This window comes from Takifugu flavidus, chromosome 10, assembly GCF_003711565.1.
Source record: "Takifugu flavidus isolate HTHZ2018 chromosome 10, ASM371156v2, whole genome shotgun sequence".
Taxonomy (NCBI): domain Eukaryota; kingdom Metazoa; phylum Chordata; class Actinopteri; order Tetraodontiformes; family Tetraodontidae; genus Takifugu; species Takifugu flavidus.
The window spans coordinates 8968735-8981991 of record NC_079529.1 but is presented as its reverse complement, the minus strand read 5'-3'; the positions used below and the strand labels follow the sequence as shown (position 1 = coordinate 8981991).

The window sequence follows — 13257 nt, the reverse complement described above, 5'->3', positions numbered from 1 at the left end:
AAGGCCGACACGAGTGAAGACAAGTGGGGAAATACGCGTGGGCTTCGCTTGGCAGATGATCCCCCGTGATATTCAGCAGCACCTTTGAATCAAAGCAAATAAATGGCTGCTGTTCAAAGTTCAATAACCTGTGAGTGGCAATTCACAGATGTGTTGGTGAACCCCAGCCATCTCCGCTGACAGCCCGCGTTATAGAACCAGCAAATGGGCTATAAATTAATATACCAGGAGCGAGGCATACGGGGTGAAATGGAATGTACTGTATCAGTTCAACAAAAGGTGCCACATCTTTAAAGCAGATATGCGATATGGAATTTTACAGTTGAGGGAGAAATGTCTCGGAGCTTTTGATAAGAGTGCGATGAACTTTCTTCCCCCGCTGCACAAACCGCCATTATCAGGTCCCACCGAGCCAAATGCATCATTTATAACCCGCAGCTCACGCTATTATCTCTGAGACAGACACTTGTTTTAAAACATTAGAGCACCCCCGCCACCAGCAGCGCCACCCAGTCTTCCCACGAAGCCCCCCCCTCCCCTTTAAACTGGCTCTAACGTGCCTGTATGGGGGCAGGACTGGCCTACAACAGTGGGGAGAAGGTGAACCAACTTTTATAGGGGACCGTGTGAATTTTGGAGGGTGGGAGCCATCAGAGGCGATCAACATAAATTTGTATCCTTATCTTCACTGTTTAGATTAGCATAGCTGGGAGTTTTTAACGAATTACTGTACTGCACCGTCTGGTCTAAATCTCAAAGTAATCAATTCAAACTTCCTGTTTTCTATGGAACTAGAACCTAATTCAACATGTGGATCTACATAGATATATTGAGCTTTATTAGCGCAGGTAGGTGGATTCGGTGATATGAAAGGAGAGCATTTTATAATCAGCTAATGTGAATATGTGGTATTAGTATTGGTGATAAAGTATGTGTGGCTAATTTTGGAAGCCACAGTGGTTTCAACTGCAGTCCAAAAGCCAAGTCTGCACTACACCAACACGTTCGGTGTCATTGAGCAACTGAAATATAACTACCGCCATCCGGCAAAGTCGGCCGCAGCCACCTGACAAGGATCCGCGAGGCATCCATCTTTGGAGAAGCTTGGCAATATCTACTGATGGCATGTAAAGCGAGACGGCGAAACTTAAAGAATGACTGTCCTCGCGCTGAGATATTGCCGTATCGTGGGCAACATCTAGAGGACGCGCCGCGCTCCATCTGGAATCTGATTTAAATGCTTTCCTCAAAAATTTCAGCCCCATCAAAAGGACGTCCCGCCGCCCGAGAGCGTCTGAATGAGTGAGTAACTGGCGGCATGTGCGCTGGAAATAAACGCTACCGAGTGACACACGCCGGCTTCAGGTAGGAGAAAAACAGGTTGCCATTTTGTCTTTGCAGTCTTGAAAGACAAATGGTTCAATCTGTCGGGACGTACAGTGGGAGATGGGTTGGAAAAGAGCTCCCGCAGACAGAATAATGTGAACCTTTATGTTGGGAAGATCGGAGTTTCCAAATTCTCTGGCTAATTCTGGACTATTTTTACTCTTGCATCCTTTCCCGAGTCAATTATCGCAACTTCTTCTGGTAACAGGGGATTCATTTTTATTTTTTTCCTGGGTGACCTAGTTGTCTTTTGTGAGAAGGTTTTAGCTGGAGCAGTTTGACAGTCAACAGATAAGATGGATTAGGCACTTTTTTTTTCATCCCGTTTTGATGGGAACAGCGTAAAAGCGGGTTAAATCATCCAGTTTCAGGAGTATTTGAAAATGCCTGCCGATAGCGCGATAAAGCAGCTAAACCTAAAGACCTGGGCCCGGAAGGTCAAGGTTGTGGCTCCGGGGAGCAGCTACTTGGGAACTGGGGGCCGGGCCCACCTGCCATTTTTCCCGTGGAACATGAAAGGAGAGAAACAAAATCCGGCAAAAGCTTGATGGGTGGCATCAAAGAGCAGCGCACCCTTGTCTGGGTGACGGCGTGTGTGTGTGTGTGTGTGTGTGTTTGTGTGTGTGTGGAAGGGGTGAGCCTGATTCCTGGGTGCATGTCTATGCATGGAAGAATGGGAAGGTAGAGCTTGCCTCAGAGTGTGTGTGTGTGTGTGTGTGTGCGCACGCACGCTACAACATATCATTCCTCTATGAGAAACTAGCTGCATAATTATGTTTTGATTATTTGAGAGTACTAAAATAAAACAGTAATTAATCTGTCGATGTAAGCCAGAAAATTGAAGTGCAACATACATATTAAACAGGCCGGTGTTCAGAGGCAACACATTGAAAACAAAATCACATTCTCAGAGTGGAATCTGCACACCCCCACCTCGCTGCCACCCAAACCTCATCTGTGGCGCGCTTAACACATGCACAGGAACTGACAGCCGTACAGTCACGTGACCCGGCTCCGCCAATCCCCATCTCCTTTCCATCTTTAAGCCGCGCTGAGATGAAGCCACTTGCGCATAAGAAAAGGTGAAGAGGCGACTGAAATACGGGAACAAAACGGCAGCGAGCCGCCGGGTCGGACCCGCTCTTTTATCACGTGACACATCTGGCCCATGCCGAAAGGTTTTTGGGTTCAGAACATTTCTGAGGGAACATATTTAGAGAGATTTTTGTGGCCATCTATTCCCCCACTGCTCCTCATGTCGGTGACAGGGGAGAGTAATCCTATACACAGGCTGCTATTGTGAAATGAGAAACTAGCCTCCTTCACTGGCACAGACCAGATGCACCTCTCCCTCTCTCTCCCTCTCTCTCCCTGTCCTAATCTGTAAACGACTTAAAGGAGCCTTATCTCCGGGCTCTTCTGCTTCATTTCATGCTTGATTTACTTTAATTTGTCTGATAGGGCACAAGGATTTGGAAATGGCCCATCTTTCGGTGGAAAATGTTCTGATTTTTCTCTGGCATTGTTATGTGGAGGTTTTTGACTTTTCTCTCCCTCTCCCTTGCTCGCCCTCCCCCCTCCATCTCCCTCTCTCTTTCTTCCTCCATCATCTCTTTATTTTTCCTTCACACCAGGGATGCTGCTCCAGTGCAACAGTCTGTTTGAGTGCATTTAGATTCAGGGGAAGGCGGCAGAAACAAGTTTTCCGTGAGGTGTGATTCTGCGATGGGCGCCGGGGACATGGAAGTCGCGTTTGCCTTTCAGATGCGCGCTGGGCGCCGAGCAGCCGAGTGCTTCAAACCACAAAGATCTTATGTTTAAGTTAAGAGGCGACTGGTCCTCCAGTTGGGCGAGCGGCTGCTGCTGATAAAGTTGCTCCCACAATGAAGGACAGGGACAGGCGACGCGTCGGCAGATGCCTCCAGCCCATTTTCTGCCGGTGAACTCAAGTGCTTGCACGGCTGTCTGGCTGCTCCCATCAACAAGACGTTTTCCCCCAGTTCTATTTAGCAAGTGAATGACAGTAGAGGCGGCAGAGTGAGCTATGATTAGAGGAGCCCATATCTGACTACATCCTGAATAATCTCCATCCCCACCCACCAACCAGCAGAGGCGGCACAAAAACCCAGGAGGAGCCGGGCAGGGCTCCTTCCTGTAGCGTAGCGTCAAAAGCCAAAACCACCAGGGCCGGTCTAATTAATCATTCTTGGAGACCGTACAGAAAATAATTTAATGGGGTAGTCAAAAACCTCCTTTATAATTGGAAGTCTGTCGTTCTCAGCTGTCAATGTGATTCCAGTTCAAGCGGAGACGTCACAAACCACTCCTCCCAACACTGCATGCATAAACGCACGGTTAGCTACACGTCCAAACACAGGAAGTAACAGGGAGACCATTGAAATTCATCTCACAGCCCGAATTTACTTAACTGCGGGTCTGCGTGCGGTGATAAACGGAGTGATGATCCGGCAACACGTCTTTATCCGAGCTTTGCTTTAATTAACGGCGGCTTGTTTGTTGAAAAGATGATTAATATGGCAATGGAAATTGCATAATTGAATACCACAACACGCTCACAATCGGGGAAGAACATGCCATTTTTTTAATAAACTTTTTATTATCATTATTATTACCATTATTTGGTATTTTCTTCAGTTGACTAACAGGACCCGCCTCCCACTGATTCAGAACAGAAAAATAGGCCAAACCAGCCAGAGATTTCCTCTAAAGAGACGATGCTCTGCTCGGATTTTTAACACCAGTTTCAGGAGGAGGTTGGAGTTTCAGGAGAAACCTGACTGGATGGGATAGAGTGCATGTTCTTATATCCGAATACTCCAAACTGACAGAGTCGTGCATAATGAAACACTACCTGGAAAACCTGCATTAAAATTTAACCCAAAAAAAGAGAGGACAGAAAGTTGCACATTAAATAGAACTACAACCCAAAGCCGGCCTAACACACTCTGCAGTTGTTTTTTTTATTTAAAAGAAACGGAATTAGATTTTTCCCATCCGAGTAAGTTTCACTTCAGCAATCCGGAGTTTGCCCAGCATTAAATTCCCTGGGACCGCCTGCGCGAGCGTCTCCACCCTAGTGCTAAACACACACATCAAATATTCAACCAATTACCGCGATACCTCTCAGAGAAACGTGCGCAGCTGCGGTGCCTGGGAGGGTAAAGCAATACAGAACAAACACATCCGCAGAGCTGAAGGAAGACGCGATGGGTGTCAAGGCCCCTCCGGGGGCGAAACCACCACCGGCGTCCCCGCTTCAAATCGGCGGTTCTTGTATTTTATGGAGTTCTTTGTACTGTTTAGCATAGCGACGCGAGGAAAAAGCACCATTGTAAAGTGGACACAAATTCAGCTGAAATGTGGATAAAATGGCTGGAAATGAATTATCTTATTCGAAATGTTTTCAATGTGCTACGTCCCCCTAAAAAACTAGAACTGAATGTAATGACATCTTCTTCAGATGATAAGAACGCTGATTGCATTTTGCCCTATTTTAGATTATATAACTAACAACCATGAAGTTCCTGCATAAAGCCTCTTAGTATAACGGATCAGTGACTAAATTTGCATCAAGGCGATGCAGCAGTACAGTGATTTGTCTAATCTCTTGTTGCATATTTCATCACTATATTCACACATTGTGAAATGCAAAAGGGTGTGTGTGTGTGTGCGCGCGCGTGCGTGCGTGGGCGGGCAGGGGACGCTCGCACATCCAGGTGATGGCGTAAAGGCCTTAATCAGCAATCTCCTCAGGAACAAATACATTTGGCGAAAACAGGCGCGCGGTGTTTACACAAAACACTTTGATTGCGATTTAATTCTACATCACTCGGGGGCCCGGAACGTGGCGAGGAGCTGATGACGGACTTTCATCATCAGTATCGGCCATCTCCGTGTCATTCATGTTTTGTGGGACGCGTCGGAGGACTCGGAATAAACCCCTGGAGGAGCAAGATAAAACCTTCCTTTTTCCCAGCGAGAACCGCCGTGATGCACGTCCAAATTTCTTGATTGGGAGACGAGAAGAGAAGAAGAAGAAAAAAATTAAACCTCGAATAAATGCCGGCGCTGAAAGTTTTGGGTCCGCTGATATAACAGTCAAGTGTGTCTATAAGTCTACTTAAAACGCTTAGGTATCAGCGGAGACAGCTGTGACACCCTCGTCTTACGATTCTGCAGAGACAGTGCGCTATCAAACCTTTCATACCGTTCCCAAGCTACATTTCCGGTGACAAAAGCTTTGTGAAAGCCTCCTGACGGATTCATCTGTATCCTAATATTTCCAATCCAATTTAACTGGAGCAGCCGGAGTGGTCTGAGCACTAGTTTACCAATCTTTGCTTTCCAAGACTCCGTGTTCTGAAGGCTTGAGGGGTTCAATCAGTGGCGCTTTGATCTCGGCTGGAACCATAATTATTTAACATTGTTACAAGGATTTCTCTAATCCATCCTACCATTAAATCCCTTTTACACCCTCATCTTCTGCAGCCTAATCTGCATCTGGGCTCTGCGTTTGTCTCTTGCGCTCATTTCCACCCGCCCCTCCTTCCTTGACGACGCCCCGACTTTATCGTGGACTCGGGTGCTGAGTTGGAAAATGCCTTGTTTACCGAGGAGGACCTGACTGAACTCTGCTCCAGTGGACTTTTTTTGCTGTATGTGCAGCAGAGTTTGGGCGACTGCATGTTCAGTTAAGCTGCGGCTGAGGGCTAAAAATGCTTCCGCCGCCTCAATGCGGAAAGAGCGAACATTAATTCCAAAGATGCAAAGAGGAGAGTCTTGTTTACGGACAAGAGTGGCTACACCTCACCACTTCCAGCACTTCCTGTTTCTCCTACAGAACAATAAAGTTCTTCAGGTCTGATGAAGCGATGCCCAGAATGTTTAATCCCATCTGTTTCTGACGGTGACCACTTTGACTCGGAACAAAAGGGGCCCCCCTGTCCTTTTTTTGCAAATATTTGCATGTCTGTGTTGCACCGTGTTATAAATAGCAGCACGGGCGACCGCAAACATTTGTCGAGGCACCTGTCACACCAGCGTGGCCATCTGCTCTTCCAGATCGCCTAGCATGGCATATGTGCGGTAAACCTGAAATGGCTATTGTGTCTTTTTCTGGAGACGGTAAGATCGGTCGCACACTTGCAGCTTTTTTTTTTTTTTAGCATCTAAGCGAAGCTGCGTTAGCAGCATGTGCACGTTTGATGTTTTTAAAGCGGAAGGAAGGAAGGAGGTACATGAAAATGGATGTTGTTCTCAATGCAGGCGCGGGTGAGAGGGCGGGTGGGGGGGTGCACCTTTGCCCTTAGTTTGTCTGGGTCTGGCCATTAGGGGGGATTCTCAGGTGCCCGCTCCTACAGATGACCCCCGCCTCTCTCTGGCCGACGCCCAGCTGGCACCCACGGCGCCACATGCTGGCCGAGGAGGGGGAGAAGAGCGTGCAGCCGCCATGTGGTCGTCACGCTAAAACAGGACCATCGAATAAGTAGTGTGGCATTTGCTATAACATTAATACGGTCACAGCTTTGTGACTTAACCCAGGTGACCTCATTCGTTTCCTTAAGATTCCTTTTTTTTTTTCAAATTGAATCATTTTATTCTGCAACTATTAGAATAAATATTTGTCAAGACTGAATAGACTCAGAATAGAATCAGAAATATGGCATGCATCGTGCACTGTATATTTATGTTGGATTAGGAACTATATTTCTCTTTTCTTTAGACCCCAGCCACCCCACACGGGGATTAAAGAAGTAACAATTGTGTATAACAGCCAAAACAGTCATATTCAAATTTAATTTTGAAACAAATACTTCATGTGCACTAAACAGAGTCCATGTGTGATGTGTAGGTCTCAGCTTAACCTGCAGATTTCACTGAGCTGAAGTCTGAATTCTAACACATTTTACTTTTGAAACAGAAAAAACAGTGTTTGTTTTTTTCCCCCATGGATGACAACACGTGATAACCTGTAGCAGTTTACCGCGGATTGCCAATAAAACCCGTAAAACCATTCATCTACAGGCCCTGACGCTGAGCAGAACTAACAGCGATCCGAACTGCAGCGCGCTGGAAGAAAGCCGGATTTCATGACTTTCATTAGTGGGTGTAGTTTACACGAGCAAGCCTTCAGATAAGACTGAGAACAAGTTCATTAGCAGAGTTAGCTAGCTAACGCGCACCACTCCCAATTAGCCTAGAGGAGAGCAAGTGCGAGGGAATGAGCGAGACGCAGCTAGATCCCTATCGCACCCCCAGTCCGTGAACATGAACAGTAGCATGACACGTATCTCCCAAATCAGCGGCTGATTGCGAAACATCCGTGACGAGAAATGAATGCGAGACATAAGATCGGCGCGCAGATTTGCTTAAGGACATACTTGTGGAGACGGGGAGAGAGAAAGGGAACGCGCTGGGTGTTCCACATCAGAGAGCCGGCGCTCGGAGCTGCACAGACGAGGCAGCTATCAGATTAATAGTGAGTCGTTCTGTGCGGCTCCTCTGCCGTTTCAGACAGAAAGACAATCAGAGAACAGTCGGGGGGGTCGGCGGGGGTGGCGGACAGCACTTGACACGAGTTACTAAAGCAGAGATGAAATGCGGGGACAAAAAAAAAAGTTCAATTAAAGGATGTAGATTGTAAAGGCCTTTGTTGTTACTCAGCAAAAGGGAAACGGTGTGGAGGTGCTTCAATAGAATCAGCAAGCAGGTGGGCATGTTCGGAGTTAGCCCACCTCATTAAAAGGCTTCACTCTCTTTTTATGTAACGGCCATTACACATCCTATTCAGATGCACGCGCTCGGTGATTAAAAATTATCTGTTGCTGATCATAATCACACCTGCTCAACTTAACTTAAGCCAAAGAATGACAAAGAACTTTTGAACGCGGGACTATCTGAACATTTACAATGAGATTAAAGGGTAGACAGTCTCAAACTAAATAAATTTGCTTTTAATCGCTTTGAGCAGGAAGACATGTCATTTCAAATGTTCCTATCTGATTGTCTGATTCCCCCTCCTTTATTCAAATTATAACATGCCCATCTGACTTTTCCGACACAATGGGAAAAATTAAAAAGGGAAATGACCTTTCGTGGCAGCCATGATGAGAGAGTGAATGGCATTATTATGTGCGCAGATTAATTTCTGCCCACTCCAGCGCTGCCCATTGAGAAAACAGTCGTGCGCGGCTGTGTCAGTGCACGTCACCGCCTAATTGCTGGGTATATTATTGAGACGTCAGCAACTTGCGCTGGTGGAAACATGCGAGTCATGGAATTCTACGTCCCGCGCAAACAAGATGTAGAAACCTGGTCAAAATTTACCCACAATGCTTCAGTAACTCTCCTATGCCTAGTGAAAGCAGTCATAAACCTAAAAAAGTGCCTTTTAATATACTATTTATACACATTCCCTTCTGTGTGTTATCTTTACCTGGATCGGGGCTTGCAATAAAAGTACTGTTCTACGGATTATGAAAATATCCCCATATGCACACGGATGCGTTCTAAAAGCGTCTCTGTGCGTGTTTTATAAAGTTGGAGGCGGCAGAATAGCAGGACTCATTTTCCACTGGTGAAATGGCCGAGATTAGCAGAATACTGCTGAAGACGTCAAAGCGAATGTCACTTGATAACCACTCGGGCTGCGGTTTAGTAGAACATGAAATGGGCATCGTGTCTCACTTACCCTCCTCTGCAGTCCAGACATCCTCCCTGCATGCAGGAGACAGGTCACTCCCATGAAACTCAAGCCCCCCCCCCCTCGCTCGCCTGTCCAGCAGTGTGTGTTTCTGAGCCTCTAATTCTCATTCTGATGGCTGAGTAGAGGGAGGGATAATTACAGTCGCTCATACATCTACTCGCGCTACATCCATCCCTTCTTTTCAAAGCGGTATTTTTAAGCTCAGCGTTTTCCGCCCCAAAACGGCCTTTTTCCCCACGTGTGTTGCCGTCTTTTTGTGGCGGCCTCCATAGTTCTGAGCTGACCCCCTCAGCCCTGTCTCCTGACTGATCACAGTGATGGTTTATTACTGTCGTCCCCGCGTTCTTATCTTTAGCCAGCAATGCTCATTTCCTTCCCCAGATTTAAATGCAAATGTGAAATTTAATGATAAATGCATTATCTGATAGGTGCGATAACGCTGATTCACTGTCAGTATAAAATACACACCCCAGGGGGCTTTGAGCTCGCAAGCACAACTTGCCCAAATCCACTTTCTCTCCCTCTGTCCTCTTTTTTTCCCCCTTTTCTCTTTCCTTTTTTTTTGGATCCAAACGTGCGTACCTGCAATAAATTCTTAAGGTCATTTAGAAGAGACTCGTGTTTTGTGTGTTCAGCAGTGCTACAAGCTACTGCTGAGCAGCAATTGTTGTGCAACTATTTCATCCATCTCTTTGATGACTTTTTTTTTTTAAAGAAAAGGGAAAATTAGCACAATTCTGTTGTAAATGTCCAAAAATGCACATGTGCAGCGACTATATATATCTATATAAACCTCTGTATATCCAGGCCAACATTGGTTATTTGATACTTGAATGTTTTTGTTGTTGGAGACTTCCGTGACAGATTTCATGGAGATAAATCATTTGTCTTCTAAATAAACCATCTGGGACAACAACATGAAGGCTCTTCTTACTTGGACCATCCCATTCTTCTGGTCCCACAGCTGGATGCTTGGTCTTCTCACTCTGAATGTCCATCTCTGACTCGCCTGCATCCCGGTTGGCGTCTTCCTCTCCTGGACACAAGTTAGAAAATACAGAATGAGAAGCACCCGAGCCACAATCGACCAGTGTTAGACCAGTGTTGCACTTCTAAAGGACAAATCCAGGTAGTTTTTATTCTCTGAAGCCACTGTGTTCACATGTGTTTGGGCACATATGTTTTGGGTGAGCTCACCAGGTCCAGCTGCGGATTTCTATGCCAAAGCAGTTCCCATGAGTGCTTGCAGGAACAGAAGGAAGCCCATTGGAGCAGGAAGGAAAGCAATGTGTGGGAGAGAGGCAGCTATTTATTACCGTTTGATCTATTGTGGAGCCAGAATGTGCTCGGATGTAGGACTGATTTACAGTCGCTCATGCTATGGGATGTTTAGGTATCTCCCTTTAAAGGTGTACGCACTAAAAGACCTTGTAAACAGACTCCGCCTCCCAAGCGTGCGGTGGAAACTCTTGTGGGGCGCACCAAGATGCACTTAGAGTGAAAAATAAATCTATTTTTGCGTGTGTGCTGGAAGCACAGCCTGTACTCGTGGTTTACGGGCGCATAAATCAGGAGTGCCCTGGTGTGGCGCTCGGAATAAATCCAGCACATGTCTCAGAACCTGTCCCAGTAAGAGAAAGGCCCACTCGGGGCAAGTGAGTGGCCGTTGATGGATGGTGGGAGAACACTGCTCCCACTTTTGTCACATCACTTCCATCCCTTTGATGTCTCAGACCCAATGGCGGATGGTCAAGGACGGGCCTGGATTACCGCGAAGGATTACCACATTTCATAGGCACTACATGGAAAGAGCCTAAATGGATGTCTAGATTTATATTTGACTATATTTGGATGACAGAGAAGCGCTCCCAGAATCTATTGCCACATACGTCTTGTTTATCGGACCCCCTCCCACGAATTCCCAAGAGCCTTTCAGAATGTAAACGCGGGCTTCACTCGACGGTTCCGACTGTGTTAAATCTCCAAATCGAGCGCGCTCATCGCTATTATTGTTATCTTAACACGGGTCACTTTAGAGAATGTGATAAAAAGCATGCTAGCGCTCTGGCCCTCGCTAAAGAAGGAAGCGCTGAACGTGAAGAGAAGAAAACTAAGCAGATCCTGCAGAGGAGCCTGCAGGACATGAGGTCATTATGACCCAGTTCTTGTCTGAGTTTCTGCCGTTTTCTCCTCCCCTGCCAGTAAACCGTCAAGGCTGAATCCCCCCAGTATTTATTGTTGGGCCTGGAGAACCTCTTTAGCATACCGAGCTCGTATTATGAAGAGGATAACAAAGGCGCGTATCAACAGTTCCTTCCAATGGAGCAGAGTTTAAAAAAAAAAAAAAAAAAATAGAGCGGGCGAGATAACATTAAAGGCACTACCTTGATCTCAGGCGAACATGTTAAGCCCTGTAACGAAACGTATTGGAAGTGTTTAATTACAGCCCGGGAAATGAAGCTACAAGATGATTCCTTAATTAAGCAGTGATTAAGGATTTTCTGCCTTCTATCTAACGCAGTTTGCAATGCATTTTAAACACAATCGCCTAGGCAACCTCACAGGGAACAATGTCACAGGGCTTTGATGAAGTTTCCTGCACAAATGTCACTTGTACGGAGGGAGGAAAAAAAGTGGAGCAGAGGAAAAAAGTGCCGGAGCAGCACTCCTTTGGTTCCAGCGCCGGAAGAGTGGGAGCCTTTCTTATGTTTTAAACACTATGAATTCTGACCTTCCTACTGGGGGAGGAGATTGATTCATTCACGCGGGTCCATCAGACCTAATGGACACGGCGCCGCGTTTCATCGCCTGAATTGAAACCCTCGTCCGTGTCACCGAGAGAGACAGATCGCCAATGATCAGTCCCTGTGTTATCGCCTCAATCGTAATTTACATCTGGCTTAGCGGCGTCTTCCTGCGCAATCAAATGGAGACACTTAAGGTTCCAGCCATGCTGAAGGGAACAGAAGGGACGGGGAGGGCCGCGCGAGGGGGGTGGGGGGGTGGTAGGCGAGGCGGCATGCTGGGCGCAAGGTTGGCGGGCATGCAAGAGGAGCCAGTGAGCTGTTAAAATCAGCCCTATCGCTGCTCTATCAAAGGACAGCTCCCTCGCCAAATCGCAGGCGCACGCCGAGTGCCGTGCATTCGGGTCAATAAGCTTATAGGCGATTTACACACACGGTTCCTGGAGCAAGGTAGCAACAAAGTCATATTGGCTTTTTCTCCCCCTTTTAGCATTGTCTCTTCCAAGGAGGCCCTTGAAAATGTCAATGTCTGGCGTGCAACTTTAAGAAGCTCAGAGCGCTCTAATCCGGACGCCAGAGTTCACAGGCGGCTCAGAATTCCTACAAAAACCGAGCCCAAGTCGGTTTGCAACTGAATTCTAGCATTCCCTTTTACGAAACCGCCGCAATTGAGCCAACATTGGTGCTTCAGAGTGCATTATTAGGGTGGTGGTGGTGGGGGGGGGGGGGGGGGGGTTCTTGCCATCTCCGGGCTGGTGCCATGCCAGTCAGTTGATATTGCATATTTGGTTGTTGATGCAGATTATCCTGCAACAGATAAAGTCAGTTCCAGGAAGCAACCTCTTTCACCAAAGTCAAGCATAGCTGTGAGACTCCACTATCAGGAAAATAAGGCTGAACTGAATCGCAATTTATGGTGCATGGAGCGCTCCAACCGAGGGAGGCTATTAGCGAAATGCCTCGCCACTGTCTCTTTAAATGCCAATAAATTCCCATCATTACAGAATCTGGCACTTTTCCTCCCTGTCTGCAGCCCGGCTCTTTATCTCGCTCTGCCTCAGTCTCTGAGTATGTAGATCTGGCCCAGTTAGATTGTCATACTTAACAAACATTAATGATTAATTTCCTCCACTGAGTCAAATGGGGCTAAAGGGATGACTTGATTCATCTTATCGCATCACAAATTAGCATTTCCCCATATTCTCCAGCATCAACTGTGCATTCAAATTCCACATCCGCCATTCTGGGCACTGGCGGCGCTGGTGAAAGAGCCAAAGAGCTCTTCCTCCTGTGCTGCTGGAGATGTTGATTGCTTCTGCACCGCACAAAGAGTGGCAGAATTAATTCTGCCACCTTCCGTTTGTTACGCCGGCGCTGCGACCGCGACGAGCCAAATGACTC

General features: G+C 46.8%; 1 protein-coding gene across 1 annotated transcript in view; it reads right to left on the bottom strand.

The window, feature by feature from the left end:
- The window catches only part of zfpm2a (zinc finger protein, FOG family member 2a), a 116594-nt gene that overhangs the window by 53415 nt on the left and 49922 nt on the right, over positions 1 to 13257 (bottom strand). The window contains exon 4 of the mRNA XM_057045070.1: positions 10047 to 10148. Within this exon, the coding sequence (XP_056901050.1) occupies positions 10047 to 10148 (102 nt within the window). The remainder of the gene's footprint in view (positions 1 to 10046; positions 10149 to 13257) is intronic.